The following is a 20,989-nucleotide window of genomic DNA, read 5'->3' as shown; positions in this document are numbered from 1 at the left end:
AAAAGGTGCAGTTTGGGCAACATGGCATCTCTGTGTGTGGTGCGGCCTGTACTGGGCACAATCGTGGCGGCTGTCTCAGGGTTATTGTAGCCCCTACAGTGGACCATTCCACCTAAGAGGGTTTGTCCTAATTCATCTCCTACAATGTGCTGTGATCAAAACCCTAGCTGTGGGTCTCCTGGTGGTAGCCATAGTCAAAAAGCTTCAAGCTTTTTCAACCTTCAATTATTTTCAATATTTGGTCACTAACAATGATTTTAATCACTGAATCAACTCTTCCACAGTTAATTACTAATCTGGGAACTTTATTTCAAAGGTTATTTTACTTGGAAGGTCATCATCAAGCTCATCAAGACCGACATCTACCATCTCTAGCAACATAAGCTACACATGAGTGCTTGTAAGCACTAAGGCACATTGCTTAATCATTATTGCTACTACTACTTACATATTCTGAATTTTTTCATCTGAAAATTAAAACAATTGAGCACTTTACTTCATGTTGTAAGGCTATGTGTAGAATTATAAACACATAGACCATCCTATCCTAAACTTGTATTGCATATCATGTGTGGCTTTTTCAAGTACACTAGTCAATGAAATCAGAGGGATGAGTATCATTGTACTCTCCTCGGGGTCATCAACAATAAGCATTGAAATCATAGACCGTCCTTGTCCAACACAAGGTTCATCCACTAAGCCATACCACAAGGAGGAGCCCAAAGTCCAGTCTAGGTTCACATTATTGAAGCCTAAAAAGACCATTTAACCTCGGAAGAAGATTGCACATAAGAAATGACCACCAAAGTCATATTTTGAAATATTACATATGTATGATTTTCAGCCTTTCTCCTCATTACAACTCTGATATCAATTGCTTGATTTGTTTCCGCATTCAATGGCAGGGTTGTAAGAGACTAGACACTGCCCTTGTTCTAACAAGTGGTAAGACCTTCCCAATGGCCACAACATATGTTGATGTCTATCCTCAAATTCAAAAATTTAATGAAAAATATTTCCATCCTTGGAAAGTCTTGGTCAAATATAAAATGATGGAAAGAGGATACTTGCCCTACATAAAAGGGACCAAAGTAATTGACCCATCCAATCCCCTTGATGTAGAAGATGATGAACGAGCTCAGGCCATCATCATGCTTCATTTAGATGAATCTTTAATTCATCACATTGACCAAATCTCAAATGCAAAAGAAAAGTGGGATGAGCTCGAAAGGCTCTACGATGCTACAGGGCAGAACTCCAAGATTATTCTCAAAATTGAGTTTTTTAGATTGGAATACAAACAGGGAGAAGATCTAAGCAAGTTCATTTCACATATGAAGGGGCTTATGGCACAGCTTGCCTCCGTTCAAGCACTTATCCATGATGAAGATGCCATTGCCATCCTGCCAAAGTCTGTGAAGAAGGTCTTTCCAACCCTTGTGACTACCCTAACTAATATCCCGGACCCAACGTTAGCAAGTACCATCCAATCATGCATGGATGAAGAGAAGAGAAACAATACTAAAGGGTCTTCAACATTTACTTCCCGTAAGCAAGTGTTAGTCCATACAACTTCTACTAAGTGCTTCTTCTCTCACAAAAAGGGGCATATTATGAGAAATTGCTGTTGGAAGAAATATCCTAACAAAATGAAGTGCAATAAATGCAAAAAGACTTGGTATATCACCAATAAGTGTCCCGGTGTTCCAGAAGTACCTAAGGAATTGGAGGTCAACTTTGCCTCCCAATCCACAAGTGACCGACTCTTTTGAGTCTTATAACACTCTCTACCTATAATCTTGTCTTGTATCGTGATTTATAAAGGCATCTCATTGAGAATTAAGGGGAGGCATCCTATTATGTTTTATCTAATGCCACCTAGCATTGAGGGGGGTGTTGAAAGATAAGCATAGGAACTCTCCTTACACTAGAGACGATAAAGGTAGCTAGGTGTAAATGGACTAGAGGACAGGGGAAACCCTAACCCTAGCTCCTCCAGTGGCTATATAAACAGCCTAAAGTACACACTCAATGTAGAGGAGAGTGTACTAGTTGTACTTTGAGCAACTATCTAAACAAGATCTTGTTCTTGTACTTGAGCTCTTTCTCTCCCTATTGTGCACACTCTTTCATGCTTTCAACTCTGATTTGCAATAGAACTTGAAGGTTAAATTACTTATGCAGTTTTATAAGTTGGATGTAAAAGACAGTTCATCTATGACTATACACATCAATAAGTTCAAGATCCTTAAAACTCAGCGAGCAACTCTTAAAAAGAACATTGATGAAGATGAAGCAATAGCAGTGCTACTTGCCAATGTTAATCATGAACCGTATGAGAACCTTGTTTCAACACTAAGTAATATTCCTAGTCTCTCACTCAAAGACATTGAGCGCTCACTACTTGATGGAGAAATAAAATTTAAAGTAAAGATTTAAAAGAAACCAGTTCAATGGAAAATCTACTATACACTAAAGGAGCTGTTGAACCCAAAGGAAGAGGTCGAGGATTCAACACAGAGAATAAAAGTAGAATGACATGCCATTACTATGGTAAGGCTGGTCATATTGCTAGTGAATGCTCTCACAAGAAAAGAGCACAGCATATGCAGAATGACCACCACCAAAGTCAATTCATGAATGAAGAAGAAGAAGAAGATGCTTCTGCTACCATCAACAACTCTGACAAATTGTTCTAAGGAATTTGTTCCCATAGTGGATCTCTATGTTTCCCTTAGTGTATTTGATTTGTAAAAACCCTTGCCAAAGATGTAAAGTCTCAAGCTTTAACTTGGCTAGGCTACCTATGAGCTAATCTCTCGAGCCATGTTATCATGTAGGGGGGGCAAAAGCCAACACAGTATAAGAACTCATCATTTGAGGGGAGTGTTGAGAAGTAACAAAAGACGTATGCTCCAAGAAGAGATGTCATGAATCCCATATGCACAGTGAGGATAGTGGAGAAGCTGGAAAGCTATAAAAGCATGTAGTTGGTTCAGTTTTTAAATGCAATGCTATTGTACTTTGTACTTAGAGTCTATAACTCTATCCACTCAAGATTGTGTTTATGAGTCCAAGATTATCTATCTTGGAACCTATTTCACTTGAGTGAAAGTATGTGTCTAGTCATCAGTCTTCATGTCTCTTTCTTATGAGTTCAAACCTCCATAGCCAACCTGTGTTCAAGATCCATGTTTCTCAACAATAGCTACTCTTGGGATATGGCCATATAGTTAGAGTATGACTCACTGTTGAGAAATCATGCATGGGATTTGGTTCCTTTGACTAATGGAAAGCATACTTTGCCATTCAAGTGGGTGTACAAGTTGAAAAGTACCCTATGATGCCCCAACCTAGCCTATAAGACCTGATTGGTTGCTAAGGGTTTTAAGTCAGAGCATAGTGTTGACTTTCATGAAGTCTTCTCTCCTATAGTCAAGATGACAACCCTACGCTTGGTATTGGCTTTGGTTGCATAGCTGGATCTAGACCTCTATCAAATGGATGTCAAGATGGCTTTCTTACGTAGGGACTTGCATGATGAGATTTATATGTAGCAGCCTTACAGCTTTGAGAAAAACAACAAGAAACACCTAATGTGCAAGTTGAGAAAGAAACTTTATGGCCTTAAGCAGGCACCTATGAATGGTACCATAAATTTGATGCTTTCATTCATTCACAAGGATATATCCACAAAGATATGGATCTGTGTTACATGAAGAAGACCTGTGATAGTAACCTTATGCTTTTGGTAATCTATGTGGATGATATATTGATTGCTAGGAGTGCTCACGATGAGCTAGATGTCTTGAAAGGTCAGCTCAAGAAGAGCTTTGAGATGAAGGACATGGGACAGGTCTCGCATATTCTTGGGATGCACATCATGTGCAATTTCTCTAAGGGACTCCCCTACATGTTGCAAAAGGAGTACATCCTACAGGTCCTTAAATGGTTTCATATGTAGGATGTTAAGCCTATTGGCTGTCCTTTATCTTCTCATGTGAAGGTTAGTCAAGTGGATTGTTCACAGTCTGCTGATGAGTAGAAGGCTGAGATTGCTAAGATTCCTTATGCATCTGCAATGGGCAGTTTGATATATACCATGATATCCACTCACCTTGATATAACATTTGTAGTGGGAGTTGTGGGCACGCTATATGGCTACACTTGGCAAGTAGCATTGGGATACCACAAATGGTATCATGAGGTACATTAAGGGCACTGTAGATGTATGCATATGTTATGGTGGCTAGGAAACATGAGTCATGGGGTACACTTACTTTGACTATGTAGGGCATTTAGATAGTAGGAAGTCCACCTCTAGCTATGTCTTGACCTTTTCTAGAGGGGTTGTTTCTTTGACGTTTAGGGTGCAAAAATGCATGACACTTTCCACTACAGAGGCAGAGTATGTTGCAAGCCACTAAGACTTGCAAGGAGGCTCTCTAGTTAGGTAGTCTGGTAAACCTTGGTATTATTGATGCGGTCCCTACATTGCATTCAGATTCTATAAGTGTTATTCAGCTAGCCAAGTATCAATTCTTCCATAAAAAGGCAAAGCACATTAAGGTGTATTAGCACTTTATTAGAAAGGTCATTGAGGACAAGTTCATTGAGCCGTCAAGATCTCAACTAACCAAAATCCTACAAATCTACTCACTAAAAGTTTATTAACGGAGTGTTTTGCCTACACACATGTACATTGTAGGTGGTGGGTGCCCATCATTGTCACTTCATTCTTTACTCTCTTAGTGACATTTGAATAAGGGGAAGGCTAGTGACACATTGTGACTATTGGAGTTCCCACATCCTATATCTCTAGCTCTTACTCTCTTACTTCTTCCACCATAGCTCTTACTTTCGCTTTTGCCGGCTTCCACTCAAGGCTTCCTTCCTTACTATAATACATCTTGTTTTGCCCTCACTTGGAGCTTACCCAAGAGGAGCTAAACTGCATCATCAAGGTGGACATCATTCAAATACACACAACCAGAACATGGGTGACACCCACTCCTAAGGATCTAGGAACAAAGATGGCTTTCTACTACTAAAAAAATCTTATGCATATATTCCTCGATGGCTTTATTATCCACCCAAGATACATGGATACACACTTACCTCATGGGGTATGATGCACCATTGGATAGCTTAATACATTTTTGCACCGACTATGGATTAACATAAGTAGATACAGTGAAAACTTCGTCCCCTTGTCCTTTGTGAGCTTTGTCAAATCGAGCTAAAGATCGAGGAGCACTACTTATGTAGATGTTTGGTGTATTATGAGATTGCATGGTGCTTTCATTGCTTGTTTAGAGAGGGATTTGGATCATTACCTAGGGTGATGGATTTCCCAAATCATAAATATCTCTGCCTCTTCTTAATGGAGCTATGCCAACACAAAGAGACCACCTCTTACGAGCAAAAGAGCAAGGACAAGGAGTTGCACGCCAGCATACACTCATGGAGCTCTATAGAGCATCAACTACTATTGCACTATAGAGCCCTCATCGGACCAACTAGTGGCCCCTCCACAAGGAATCACCCTAGCCATAACCACAGAGAGATGTAGAGCTTGTTGTCCTCACGCAACCAGTCTATGCTCCTACAAGAGGCATCATTTACACAATATACTACACCGTCATCAGGGGACCATACCCCGTCGCTTCAGGTTCTCTATGTTAGATAGACCCATGAGAGATATCTTAGGATGAGGGTGTCTCCTCATTAGTTACACATTGTATCTAGCTTATACATCATTTTGTACTCGTCAACGATGTATTGTTTGTTATTTATTTTCCATTTAGTTAGTCATAGCATTAGATTACATTTATTTTGGGACTTTGAAAAATTCTTTGACTTTCCAAATGTAACATTTTGGGCTCATAGGCCGATGTGGCCTTTTATGGATGTTAATATAACTTTCTTTCTTTCCTTCTTTCTCTCTTCAAGAATATACTATAATAGACTTAAGATAAAAAGTAAACTAGATAATGACATAAGAATAGGTACAATGTTTCTCCCATACACAAAGAGGACTCTCCTTGATGCACATATTTAAAATTGTATTACATATTTTATATTACAAGTTGCAAGGGTATATAGATATTCATGGAATATCTAGGATCCAACTCTAATACAATTTTATACACATGGATTGAGGAGGGTCCTCTTTGTGTATGGGGAAAATATTGTGTATGGGAAAACTAAAGAGCCTTAATTGTATTACAAATTGGATGACAACAAGCACAATGCTCAAAACCTATTTTGCAACAGATACTTGGGGGTCTTAAATACTAAATTTAGTTCCCATTGTGATCCTGGAGCATCTGATACCTTCAAGCTATTTTTAGCTTTTTACAATTTAGAGTGTTTTTTGAAACTTCAAATTTCATGGTTGCATCCTTCTTGATGTGCTAGTCCTTCTTGTACCTTTACTTTTTTACTTTTGGGATTTACACCCACTATTTCTCTACTTCTACTCTTGATATGGTAACCAACCTTGGATAAGATTAACAAGGCTATACATGTATATTCACATAATGTAGCCCGAGATCGTCATGAGTCATGGGAGGATTAAACTAGCTTTTGATAGCTCATCCATGGTTCGTAAAGGGTGATTTTAATACTTGTGAGCACATAGCTCAAACAACTTTCCCTATCTCAATGATGGACAGTCCAAAGAACCAGTCCAAGGTGCACATGCGGTTTCCTCTCTTAAGCAAGATACATGGTCATAGCTTCATCTTTATGTGATAGGCCACATGTATTATTCTATCCACCATCCTAATACTTAGCTAGATTGGATATGGTCGATATGTGCGTGCGTGCGTGCGTGCGTGCGTGCGTGCGTGCGTGCGTGCGTGCGTGCGTGCGTGCGTGCGTGCGTGTGTGTGTGTGTGTGTGTGTGTGTGTGTGTGTGTGTGTGTGTGTGTGTGTGTGTGTGTGTGTGTGTGTGTGTGTGTGTGTGTGTGAAAATGGCACTTTTTCTAGCAATAATATTGAACAAGTGGTTAAAGAGGTAACATGTTTTCTCTAGCTAATATCCTTTGGTGTTGGAAATGTTGTATAAACTAGTAGATGCTTAAGGCCCTACTAGAACCACTTGTCTCTATGCTTTCACCAATAAATGACTAATTCTCAAAATATGTGCAACATCTCATTGGTTCATTTGGCAAAATGGACACTTCTTGAAAGCATGCATGTATGGCTTATTTTTCAAGAAGTTTATTGTACGACATCATATACATATGGAATTCGACACACATTTGATGTTTGGGCTAAATTGCAACACCTCAATTTTATTTGAACACTATAAACTTATTGATGACTTCTCTAATGGTTATGACACTTCATTCAATTGTTAACATGCAAGATTCAATCTCTATAGAATGAACAATATAAGAAGTATAGATTGTTGGCCAGTATAAATACATTATGTTATATAACTATCAAACTCATGTTTCTTTTGCTTGTATTTACCAAAAATATGCTAGAGAGAGTATTATGCAACATAGGACTTTGAAGATACACATGATTACTAAGCTACATTTAATCATTGTTGTGTATGTATTATTGCTTCTCTATTCGACTCACTCGATAATGTTTCAAATCTTGTCATTGCTACTTACCATTATATTCTAAACATGATTAGAACCAAGTTAAAACCACCAAAACAGGCAACCTTTATGGATGTTAAAATCACATAGAAGAGTTTAAGGTAGTATTAACTTACCTTCCACATAAGAAAATCCTATGATAGGATGGTTCGCCAATGAGCTATTCTCAATTTATTGTAGATAAGTTTAATGCTCAAATTTGGAGAATAGTCCAAATGGCATCTAATTGAAAGATTGCAGTACTTTAATTATTGTGTAATATTCCTTATCTATTTTTGTTATGGGGTTAGTGTATGAAAGATTATGTAAGATGACCATTAACAAACTCTAAGAAACCTTCCCTATGCTAATTCATTGGAGGCAATATTGTCTCAAATGACATCTCCTCAAATGGCACCTCCTAGTTGGCACGACCAACGATAATTGTGGTGATGCATATAATGCTTAACGAGAATCTAATCAAAGAGATTAATCTTACTCAATCTCTTCATTAAGATTGCCTTCTTTGACATCTAACTCATCCAATACTCTCGTATATCGTTACTAAGTTGCAATTATTTAGATAATCTTGATGGAGAGACTATATTACTAGGATAAATTACAAGATATGATTGTGCTATATCATAGAGTAATAATTAGATTCTACTTTGGGTATCTATTCTTAGATTAAAGAGTTGACGAGTCCTTAAGTATGAATAATCTCTAAATGATTGTAAAGTAAGCATAATGTTACAATAGTTTGTATATACATCTAGTTATATCATATATATATAAAGAGCATAAACTTGTTTTGTAATATAAGTTGAATCATACTTAGTGTTATTAGAGTATTAAATTTAAGACTAACTTTTCTTTAAAATAAAAATAAGCTTTTCTAAATGAAATGCTTTGCCTTTTTTATATTGCCTACTTTTGGAAAGCTTTTCTATTTCTCTTTATCGAAGCAAGAAGATCCCATACAAAATTTGAATATAAGAGATCATTTCTCACTCATTTGGACTTGAACTTCAAAGCTCAAGAGACATTTTGGGAGTTTTAGCATGTTTGTAATGCAATGGTATTGTCAAGACATCAAGATTGGTCTCACAAAAGTCCATGTGAGCTTCAAGAGACCTTATACATTGAACTGAGTTTTCGATTGGTACGCTACATGATCCATTTGGTATCGTGTATAAGCTTGAGTGAGTTGAAATGTCAAATGGCCACAAATCCATGCGTTATGGTGGCATATGTTCCAAATTCAATTCGTGAAATTAAAAGTCGAGTATTTTCTACTCTCCCAATTGATTGCTTCCTTACAACTCGGCATTGCTTAAGAAAGGAGGCCACTTCCATCCAATATGAGATTTTGGTCACGCCCAATATGCCTAGCTTGTTAGATAAGCGCGTGGAACATGATAGTTTAATAGAATGGCACAACCAAGTTTGAGACATTACAATGGATACCAAATTGACCTATGAGAGAAATAAGCATACAAGAAGTTTACAATCAATACAAAAATAGAAAAGAAACTAAAATGCATATCGTGACTAGTCCATAAGAGTATAATCATGACAAGCAATCTACATCCAATGGGTATAAGCTCTATGTCATACATGAAGTAGAGAGAGACAAAGAGTTTTTTTTGAAGTATTGTCTGTGTTCTCACTTTTTAGGTGTTCTGAGAGGTATGCATATGGCTTTTGCATATTGGTCAAGAGGCGTGGGGACATCTACAACCTTTTACCAACCTTTACAAGGGAAACAGAATCAATTTCTTTTAAAGTATTGTCTCACATTTTAGGTGTTTTGAGAGCTATGCATATGGCTTTTACACATAGGCCAGAAGGCCCCTTACACATGTACATCCTTCACAAGGGAAAGATAATGAAGTCTATGGTCTCTCTCTCTCTCGCTCTCTCAGACACGTATTATGTCCACGGATGTGATACAGAATGGCGTTCCGGGGTGAGAAAGCATACGTATATGGACATCATCCAATACATGTATGATTCATAAGACTGAGCCTCTTGACTCAGAAAGGCCGGGTTATAGTCCTGTAATGATCTTCTGCTTCATCCTGTCGAGTGCACGAGCCATGTGACGACATAGATTTTCCGGGTCAGGAATCACATCTTTTGCCGCCAGAACAACGATGGTGACCTTCCCCATGTAGCTTTGAACGTGTACACAGAGCGACTGCATGCACAATGGACAAGCAATCGATCATTCAAGAGAAGAATCAGCACCGCAAAACCCTTCCTGATTCCCAGACACTCTACCTGCGGTTGACCAGATACTGTTGGAATGATATGTGCGATCCTATTTCCAAAGATCTGAACTTCTTCTGCCGGTCCCATCACATTCGAAAATGAGAGAGTAGCATGCGAAGTACATCTATATGTGAGCTTAACTGGCACCTGGAAAATTGTCAAAAAAATGCAGATAATTATTTTCAGCTTCACAACACAATCTACACGAGATATCAGAATGGATGCTGATAACCTTTGAAACTTGATGCAAACAATGCAATCTTTTCTGTTTTTCAGAGAAACAAAATTATAGTACTAACACATCCGAGAAAACCTGAGTTGGTCCTGATTAGAAAGCTGCGGCTAAACATAGAGAAGGGGTAATGATGTTCTTACTCACAAATTATATGAAATGTCTTAGTTCTGCTTCTGTGTGCAGCTTGCATAGGCTAGTTTAAATGCTTAACAATGGGGCATGTAGTCCAGGCTGCATATGATATGCAGTGCTCCATGCACGGCCCCCAATCAATAAGAATACATGGTCTGACATCATTGCCAGATTGGTTGTTCACGCAAACATTATATTTATGACGTTTGTCTCAACTACTCTTTACAGGGTACTTTGTGCCCTACGCAAGGGGGATTGAGTTTGTCCCTGTTGTAGTCAGGCGTAAGTACATGATGAATCCAAGCATCCAGTTTCTTTGAGAGCTGCTATATAATGAAAATTGTCAAAGCTGGGGAGCTATTTTGGAAGCTATAGACTAATGGATGATGGCTTAACCTGATCCTCATTGGTAATTCATGTATCTGCCTGTTTTTCTGCAATGTCTATGGCTCTCATGGCTGATGTTTCCAATGGATGAAATGAACCAAATTCACAAATTTCACCATGCACCATACATTGAAGCACCGTCGATCACATCAAAGATCCTTACACATGGCTGCAGATATTGCCCAACCAATGTCACCACACCTGAACAATCGTGGGTTGCCCATTCCATACATTAAACAAATCACAGCACATCCTTTCCAACTGAAATGTCTCCTAAAGATGAAAGAACGGGCAAGAAGAAAACCAAGTGGATGCTGGAAAGTGACACAATTTTTGGGATTTTTTGAAATATCTTAGGCATTGGAATCTTTTAGGCAACATATCCCAATCAATTTTTATATCGCTGAATTTTTTTGTAAAATTGACAGTTGGGCTCACTCCCATGCACCTCGTATCTGTCTTCAGACTCCATGTAAGGCCAGCACTTCAAGCACGGCCAAAAGGAAAATATCACAGTGAGACTATAATTACAATACAATAAAAAAAGAATGTTGAACCATGGTCCATGGGAAAGTCAATAAGGTTTTATAGACGCTTGAGTCAAGCATTACTTTACTATGGGCAACCAATAAAGGCCCAAAGGTATTGCAACTAGCATAGGTGCTTCTATCTTCTTCTCCACCTTGCTTCACCATAGAGAGAGAGTGTGTGTGTGTGTATGTGTGTGTGTGAGCTTGGTTGAGGCTTTCTCGTCTCTATTCTCCTCCTCATCTTCTATTCTCACTTTTGGAAAGAGATTTAAGCCATAGCCATGGCTTGAGTGAGAGAAAAGTCAAGAGGGAGTGTGAGAGTGTGTTTGTGAGAGCTTGGAAGAAAGCTTCCCTTCTCCTCTTCCTTTCTTTATTTCTCTTCTTATTCCTTTTGCTTGTTTACAGTGGCAATGGTGGATGGATTTAGGAATGAAAGGCTATGGTACATAGCGGAGCGACACTTGGATCGTGACAGCATTGAAGCTCCTCTCAATGGATTGGACTACAATGGTACGTTTAAGTTTGGTGCGTCTACTATACCCTTTGAGCTTGCTATTGCATTTTCACAATTCATTGTCACATCCAATTGACAGACCTTGTTGTCCCTCAGGCCTACAAAAGAAAGAGAGTTTGTCAATCTTGAGTGCAAATCTGAAGAGTTATGCTGAAATCTCTTAACTTTCAGGGCATACATGATAGGACCCCGTACTTGGAGTGCAAATATGGTGCAAGAGTCCAAGCAAGTCCACAAGTAACTACCAAACAATTCCACGTACCACAAGTTCTTTGAGCCAAACCTTTGACTAAGTAACCTTGCCATGAGACCAAGTTTAGAAAAGCATAAACCACTACCTTGGAGGTACTTGAAATGACTCTTTTGGACACACTACAAAACTTTTTGACTAGTACATTGCGACCATGCAATCACTAAGGGACAACTAGATTGGACCAATACAAAGACTTTCCAACCTTGGGAAGGGAATCAAGAGATTAAGTCAAATAGAATCCATAACCCCTCAAAGGCATGCACTCTATTGTTTGACCATAGTTGTGACAAGGAGGGATTGGTATCCTACCTTTGGATTCTTGACTTGTGAAACCAACCTTCCTTCTTGGCAAGGGTGATAATGACTTGATTATTCACTAATTATAGCAAGCAATCAAATCAATTGAAACACAAATATTACCACTTAATCTTGGACAATGGACATCCTGTTGGCCCCAAAATAGGTGCCCCTTGCAGTGTTCCTTTATCTTGTATTGCAATTGCATGGAGTATACTTAGACTGCTCATATCTCCTTCACTTCCCCATGCCTATTGCTGTCAAGAATGACCAGCAAGCCTTCAAACCAATTTGCCCCTTCGTTTGCTTGAGTTTGGCCTTGAGTTTGCTCCTTGGATGACAAATTCTACCTTTGTTTTGGTTGGCTGGCCTCTTGAGATCTTTTGAAGTTCTCAAATTTCAATTGTTGAATTTTAGGTACTAGGCCTTGAATTCTAAGCTTGCTTCCCAAGCTAGCTTTCGAACCCTAATTTTTGTAGTAAATTAGGGTTTATAATAGTGAATCTCTAAATTCTTTTCCTCCAAGGGCTAAATGGCTAGATTGACTAAGATAACTTGAGAGATGATTGGAGAATGAGAGTGAATGCTGAGCAGAGAGTTCAAAATTTTGTTGCGAGAAATAGCTGAAATATGCTGCAACCTTGTCAAGTCAACTCTTGGAGCTGTTGCCTACCGCCGAAAGGCTATCATCTAGTTGTAACAACCCTTTTTCAATTGTCACTCACTGCTCTTGGCTCTTGGGCTGCTGTCACATGCTTCCATTACTGCTCTTGATGGCTGCAAATGGTCTTGATCAACTGGTGACCACCTTCAACAGCCTCCTCATCAACTAGTAGAGCTCTAGAGAGACTCTCTCTCCTCTCCTAGCCTCCAACCACCCGCCTCTCACTCGCATGAATAAGTTTTGCAAAGGGGCTATCAGAGGTGGGTGTGGCAATGGAAGTGTGAGAATTTGCTGTAATAGACTGCATGACACAAGAAAGAAGAAAGACTACAAAAGGAAAGAAGAATAGAAGAACATTGTAAAGGGAGAACTCAGAGATATGCTTGGGAAATGGAATTCATATACCAATGTGAAGGAAACTGCTAGGGTTTACACTGAGGATACACAGAGTATATGACCACGACAAAAACACAAAGAGACAGACACAAACACAGAGGGCAAAACTCAAACCCTAAACGCAAAACTCAAAACTCAAACACAAAAACTTAAACACAAACAGAAGAAGAGAGAGAGAGAACACAACTCTGAAGTGAATGAATGCTGTAAATGAATATAAGAGTGTACAGTGTGCTCAAGGGCAGAGCAATGTCGGAGTGTGACGTCCACCGAAGACTGATCCCAAGTCTGTGACCACCAGTCGGAGTGTAGGAGTGCTGAACAGTGAATGGCAACAGTCTGGTCACCAAAACGCAGCAGTCTGGAGGCTGGAAACTGGTAAATGCAGCAGTGTACCACCGATCGGAGGTTGGAAACTATGTGCAGTCTGTTGTAAACAGCAGTCTGGGACAGTCTAGAGCAATCGCTAGCAGCTGAGAGCTGTCGCCTACAGCAATGGACAGGTTGAAGATAATGTGGTTGCAGTCAATGATAACTGGACAACAGATGGAGACGGGCTGCAAGCTGGAAATTGGACGCCAACAACAAACAGATGGCGTGTGGGCTGGTGTAACCTACAAACAACGATGATGTCTGAATGGGGGCAGCCTGTATATTTATAGATGTGGAAGGGCGCCCCAAAAATTAGGGTTTCCACTAAACTCTCTGGAACCGCTCCCATTTAAGGGTTTTCACTAAACTCTCTCGAACCGCTCCCCGTTTTAGGGTTTTACTCTAAAAGAGCATTTTTTGTGCGTTTTGGGGTTGTTTAAGAGACTGATCAGCAAGTGATGCATATTTTAGCTCAACACCCTCTCTCAAGCCCAAAACTGAGCTAAAAGGTTAGGCTAGCCATTGTGATGTTTCTGTACTCTAAGGCATCCCACACCAAAGCAGCCAAGGCATCGGACAAAGGGTACACGTCGGTTGCCCAGTGGCCTACCAAGGCTACAAAGGCGATGGTTATCTTACCAAGGGAATCCAAGTATTCACCCCAGAGAGGACAAGGCATCAGACAAAGGGTGCACGTCGGCTGCCCAATGGCCTACCAAGCCCTACGAAGGCAGATGGAACTACATGGATTTTCATTTTTTTTAAATAAGTAAAGTAAATTTGATGGAATGTGGCCGATTGACTAAAAGTGACCCAAAAGACAGGAGTAGGGAGGGTACACCCAACACATTACAAAACATAATGCCGTCTCAGGGCCTCCAATGATGGAGAAGCCTGATAAGACATCATAGGAACTAGAGAAGGTGTCTGGGACATTGTGATTCGGTTACGAGTCGTATTGTGTGCCTCGCACAAAGACTAGCTCTCCACAATATCCTCAAGATACTCTTTAGAAGAGCACCGGCTCTAATACCATGTGAAGGAAACTGCTAGGGTTTGCACTGAGAATACACAGAGTGTACGACCACGACAGAAACACAAAGAGACAGACACAAACACAGAGAGCAAAACTCAAACCCTAAATGCAAAACTCAAAACTCAAACACAAAAACTTAAATACAAACAGAATAAGGGAGAGAGAGAAAACTTTGAAGTGAATGAATGCTGTAAATGAATGTAAGAGTGTACAGTGTGCTCAAGGGCAAAGCAATGTCGGAGTGTGACGTCCATCGAAGACAGATCCCAAGTCTGTGACCACCAGTCGGAGTGTGGGAATGCTGAATAGTGAATGGTAGCAGGCTGGTCACCAAAACGCAGCAATCTGGAGGCTAGAAACTGGTAAATGCAGCAGTGTACCACCGATCAGAGGTTGGAAACTGTGCAGAGTCTGCTGTAAACAGCAAGCTAAAACAGTGTCTGAGAGTGTCAGGGCCTGCAATGTTGAAAACATAGGCTAGCTGACCTTGAATGTAAGAGTGTACAGTGTGCTCAAGGGCAAAGCAATGTCGGAGTGTGACGTCCACCGAAGACAGATCCCAAGTCTATGACCACCAATCGGAGTGTGGGAGTGCTGAATAGTGAATGGTAGCAGGTTGGTCACCAAAACGCAGCAGTCTGAAGGCTGGAAACTGGTAAATGCAGCAGTGTACCACCAATCAGACGCTGGAAACTGTGCACAGTCTGCTGTAAACAGCAGGCTGAAACAGTGTCTGAGAGTGTCAGGGCCTGCAATGCTGAAAACATAGGCTGACTGACCCTGGAGATGAGACAGTCTGGAGCAGTCATCGCCAGCAGCTGAGAGCTGTCGCCTACAGCAATGGACAGGCTGAAGATAATGTGGCTGCAGTCGATGATGGCTGGACAGCAGATGGAGGCGGGCTACAGGCTGGAAACTAGGCGCTAACAGCAGCAGAGGGTTTGTGGGCTGGTGTAACCTGCAAACAAGGATGATGGCTGAATGGGAGCAGCCTATCTATTTATAGATGTGGAAGGGTGCCCAAAAAATAGGGTTTCCACTAAACTCTCTTGAACCGCTCCCCGTTTTAGGGTTTCCACTAAACTCTCTTGAACCGCTCCCCGTTTTAGGGTTTTACTCTAAAAGAGTATTTTTTGTGTGTTTTGGGGCTATTTAAGAGGCTAATCAGCAAGTAATGCATATTTTAGCTCAACAACCAAGTCATGAGATAGTCACGTACAACAGTGAGTCACTACCTACTTGAGCGTTGGCTCCCTCTCTCCAATAATACTTGCTCTAGAAGTCTAATAAAAGTAATAATTGATAGAGGATGAATGAGCCCATGCCATAAATAGGCCACAAAACAAGAAAGTCAGCCCACACATCAAATAATAATAAAATCCAATCGGTCATAAAATAATGGGAATAAATCCTCAAACACATGCATCAAAAAAATGCATAGAATAAACTCCTATACCTAGCCTACTAAACCACACCCAATCTCTCATGAGCTAACTAATCTGCTAACATTGGCAACCTTCCAATTGCATTTCCCAGCAATTTTCAGCCAAATTAAATTAGTTTGTAAAATATTAATTCTTGCTCAAAAAAATAATTCTACCAGCCAACAAATGAATCGGTTGGGCCAATTTGTAACCTAAGTACTCTTGAGCATTTATTAGCCCCTGAGATAAGAAGAGAAGAGAAGAGAAACCTAGATGAATAAAATGAAATAATAAAATAATGAAGTACAAGGGTGCCACAGCACAAAAGATGCCCTAAAGCAAGAAGACTGCTAAAGAAGCCTTTAAGTCTACAAACGCAGGGATGATGAGGTATTGCTTGAGCAGGGAGACTGCCATTGAAGAGAAGCCTTTGAATGCGCAATGCACGAATGATGATTGGCAATGGTTGGAGTAGGAAGACTGTCATCAAAGGGTGAGGAGCCGTTGAGTCTATAAACACAAGCGTGAAGACCAACGCCAGCAACTGGATGTGATGTCAGGTGGAGGATGATGAGCCATGCTACCAAAATGCAAGCAAACAATGGTCTCTGGGGCTATTGCCAACTGGAGGAGGAGATCGCCTATTGTAGAGGAGCCACTAGGATATCAAAACGCAAGCAGGGCCTCAAGATGATGACGCCAGCTAGATGATGTGACGTTTGATGGTGGAGGAGCCACTAGGGTGCAAAACACAAACATTGGCAGACTCAGATACTGTTGCCAACAGTGGGTGATGATGCCTGGAGGAGGTGGAGTGTTGTCGCCAAGGTGTAGATGACAAGCACCAGCTGAGAAGAAGGCTGCCACCAAAACGTAGCCCAGGTGATGTTGAAGATTGGTGCCTGGCAGCATGAGATAATGGTGGACAGAGAGGAGAAAGAGATGATGGTCCCACAAAGTGAGTGAAAGAAGTGGCTAAAGAATGAATGGGAGGTGCCATATCTATGGGCACAAACAGTTTCGAGTCTCGCCCACTGAAGTCTCTCGAACGACACTCCAACACTCTCAAAAGACCCTAGAAAGCCTTTTTGGGGCTGGAAACTAAAACCAAAAATGGGAATGGATAAGTGAACTTGTACAGAATAATGTGTTTCTCAACATTTCCTAATGTCCCCATTGACATTAATGGCTAAGAAAATGATATAGGCCAAAATCTAATCACCAAAAAAGTACATGTCAAGTGCAACTTATTATAGCTTTTTCCTTTAGCATCCGCTAACTTCTCAAGGTCCTTGGCCCGTCATTGTGAAACAATTAAGTTTCACCCCACTTATTAACTCTTTAAAATAGCTCCTAATTAAACGGCGAGTGGTTTACAGAGTTTTTGTGTCCCACATGCAAAACCATAATTTGGGAGAATCCTTCTGCATCTATAAATAGACAGGCTGCCCACCATTCAGCCCTATCCTTGTCTTGCAAGCTTCAGCCATCAACCCTCTTCCACTAGCGGTCCAACCCCTAATGACCACTGCTACATGATCTACAACTATTGCCCAGCCTCCCACTGTTGTTGGTGATCAGCTGTCATCACCTTCAGCAAGTCGTTTTTGTGTTTTTAGCACTTTTCTTCATCAGAATCTATTCCGACTAGTGGTTATTGCACTCGGGATTTGTTTCCAGTGGACGATACACATTAACCCCTCCCTTAGCCTGCTCCCATGAGAGCCACCAGTTGTTGGACAGCTCTATCCTTGAACATCTTGTACATTCTTTGCTTCATTTACAGTATTGATTCACACTTTAGAGTTCTCTTTCTTCTCTATTTGTGTTTGTGCTTTGCATTTTGCATTTTATGTTTTAGATTTTGCATTTTGAGTTTTACATTTTGTGTATTGCATATTGTGTTCAGGGTTTAAGTTTTGCACGTCACTATTTGAGTCTTTGTGTTTCAATTGTGGCTGTACTTTCTATGTTTCCTCAATGCAAACCCTAGCATATCTTCACATGGTATCAGAGTTGGTGCTCTTGTAAAGAGTATCCTGTGGATATTATGGAGGCTTGGTTTTATGCGAGGTACATGAATGACATGTAACTAATTCATAATGTCTCAGACACCTTCTCCTGGAGTTCCTACAATGTTTTATCAAGCTTCTCCATCATATCAGACCTTGAGGAATCATTATAGACTCGGTGAGGAAGATGACACCCCATCTTCAATTGGCAACCCATCTTCTTCATCTCAACTAGGCCCAATGCTAGGTTCTTACAACACCTTTAAGTTGTATAAATCAAAACTCTCTCCTATTTCTCCTTTTGGTATGCAAGATCCGAATAATTTTCAATATGTAAACTTCAATAGAGGGGCTCTCAAAGCATACATCCTTCATCGTGTATATCTATACCTTCTATTTCATTTGAGTATGTAAACCACTCTTCTCAAATCCCTCCCATCCAAATCACATCTAATCCACACCTCGATTTTCTCTCTTCTTCATTCCAAAACCTCGGATTGCACTCCACTTCTATATCCAACACACTAGGAGTTGGATCCTCCATCTCCGCTCTTAGCACGTTCTCTTTTTCCACCTTGTATTCTATCTACCCTCCAGTACCTCTTTGTACCATGTTCTATCGTTAGGGGAGATGCCACCCTTTAATACTGTGCCTTCCACATACCCACATGTGAGAACTTCTCTTCACCCCGGGACAACTGTGATGAGCAACCCTCTCAATACTCCCAGTCACTCCCCTTCCTATTTATCGGCCTCTCAAACACAGGGATTTCCATCCTTTGCTTATGGTGCATTCTCACACACTCGATGGGTCACTCCTATACAGGGATTTCCATCTTCAGCTCCATGTGTTCCTATTTCTCCTCCATGGGCTACTCATGTGGTCACCATACCCATGCCCAGTCGGTCCATACTCACATTTGGATCCGCTACACACACTTTCCGCATGTATGGGGGATTCATTCCCAAGTGTACTCCACTTCCCCACCCTATCCACTCTACCCCCATTACACACCTTATCCATCTCCTAGCACTACCACTCCTATTGCAATGGCCAAGAATGCCTTCATAGATAAGACTCATTTTAATAGGTCAAATTCCACCACTTAGTCAAACTTCATGCAACAAGTGCTTGAATCTCAAGGACTTTGGGACCTGGTAGTTGCTGAACCCTTAAGTGGCTCACTCTGAGGACATCTATTTGTGGAGAGCCCCTAATGCTAGAACTAATGTTGAGTTAGTGTAGGGGTTGCTTCCTAAGTTCCACTCTCAGTTACAGCATTTCCCCCTTGCATCTGAGCATTAGACTCATCTCATTGACCATTAGATGGCATGAATTCGCACTGGGCATATAAATCTCAACTTTGAGCTTCAAGAGTTTTCCATTAAGGGGATGATCTCAAAGTCAAGTTGACTAAACTTGATAGTTATTGAGTTTGCTATATTGACTCTCTAAAGTCAAATGATGATTAGGTTATGTTCTTTTTGAATAAGCTGCCTAAAAAATACTTCCATTTCATTCAAGACATTATCTCATTGGCCTAATTAGCAACCTTTTATGAATTCAAGTGTTAGTTTTTGCATTACATTAGGCTACGCGATCAAGTCCACAAGAAGTCCTCAACATACTCTTATTCAAAGAGGGGTCTGGTGCCTCTTCTTTGCAAGGGAAAACTGTTGATGGCAAGAACTCACAAGATGTGAAGGCAAGCCACAACAAGGGTGACACCCCTTCCTCCAACAAAACCAGAGAACCAAAACTCATTTGGCAACAATGTCCTGAGAAAAATAGGTTTTGCACACACAGTTAGAGATCGAGCCATATGGACGAGTGTCATACTAAGACCCAAGGTCTCCCACCTAAGGAACCACAACAGACCGCTACAACTGCCTCCACTTTTGCTAGACACTCCAATGGGGCTACACTTCCTATTACTTCCCCGTCTACTCCTTTTGTCCCCATCGCTACTGGACGCGGTATGTGGATAGCCTCAGCAATCTATATCTTTCAGTATCCCTAAAGGATTAGCTAATTGATCTGTTACCTCCTCTTCCATAGCACTCTTTGCATCCATTCCTAGGTCTCACTTTGCGCTCTCATCTAGGATCACTTTTCCACCTCATCACACATTTCATTGGCAGTGACCTACTAATGGATGTATGCAACGGTAGCCATATCTTTGGTCTTTCCTTCTTCTATTGCATTCACTCATACACTCATTGCATTGTCATTTAGTTCTCATTTTTTGTTTGTTTACTTTGGAACATGTCATTATTGATCTTTGTCTTGTAGATTTTAATCTCTTTTGCAGGGTTTTGTGTTTCAGTGTAGGGCTAACATGCAGGTTTGCAACGGTTCTTTCCGCACTCAAGACATGGGCTGCGCAACGTTCCTTTCATGGTTTCATCTTCCAAGGAAATTTGTTCTTTTACCAATATGAAGGCTTCCCCTCTCGAGGTGGATCGTACAACATCTCTCTTGATGCTCTCATGGCAATGACTTCTACCTTGCTCTTCCACTCTAGGTGTTTCATTCTAATCTTTATCTATCATCATGGTTCTCAGTACTACATAAAGACTAACATCAAGCTTCTCTTCCTCCTTTGGCATCAACGTCCATGGTTAAGAGGGGGTTTCTACCATTTCATGATATTCTATAGATTTTGGCACTTGTCTTTGATATCGGCTTTTCCACCTTGTTGTACCTTCTCCTTTGCATTGCATGATTTCATTATCTTTGTAAAGGACGCTTGGGTAAGTGAACAATTTTCCCACAAGGGATACTGTCCAAGTGACACTTGCTATATGCACATTCTCATCAAGTAGCATACTCCATTGCATCTCATTGTGTAGAGCACCCTTGAG

General features: G+C 40.6%; 1 protein-coding gene across 2 annotated transcripts in view; it reads right to left on the bottom strand.

The window, feature by feature from the left end:
• Nucleotides 1–9,122: 9,122 nt before the first annotated feature.
• The window catches only part of LOC148039161 (wax ester synthase/diacylglycerol acyltransferase 5-like), a 50,171-nt gene continuing 38,304 nt past the window's right edge, over nucleotides 9,123–20,989 (bottom strand). For both annotated transcript variants that reach the window (XM_087675049.1, XM_087675048.1), the window contains exons 7-8: nucleotides 9,882–10,019; nucleotides 9,123–9,798 (exon numbers count right to left, since the gene is read on the bottom strand). In XM_087675049.1, the coding sequence (XP_087531175.1) occupies nucleotides 9,649–9,798; nucleotides 9,882–10,019 (288 nt within the window). In that variant the 3' untranslated portion in view covers nucleotides 9,123–9,648. The remainder of the gene's footprint in view (nucleotides 9,799–9,881; nucleotides 10,020–20,989) is intronic.

This window comes from Lygodium microphyllum, chromosome 3 (assembly GCF_053477565.2).
Source record: "Lygodium microphyllum isolate KBCC chromosome 3, Lygodium_microphyllum_v1.1.10, whole genome shotgun sequence".
NCBI lineage: Eukaryota > Viridiplantae > Streptophyta > Polypodiopsida > Schizaeales > Lygodiaceae > Lygodium > Lygodium microphyllum.
Note: the sequence above shows the minus strand (reverse complement) of the source record. Positions and strands in the feature narration are given on the sequence as shown.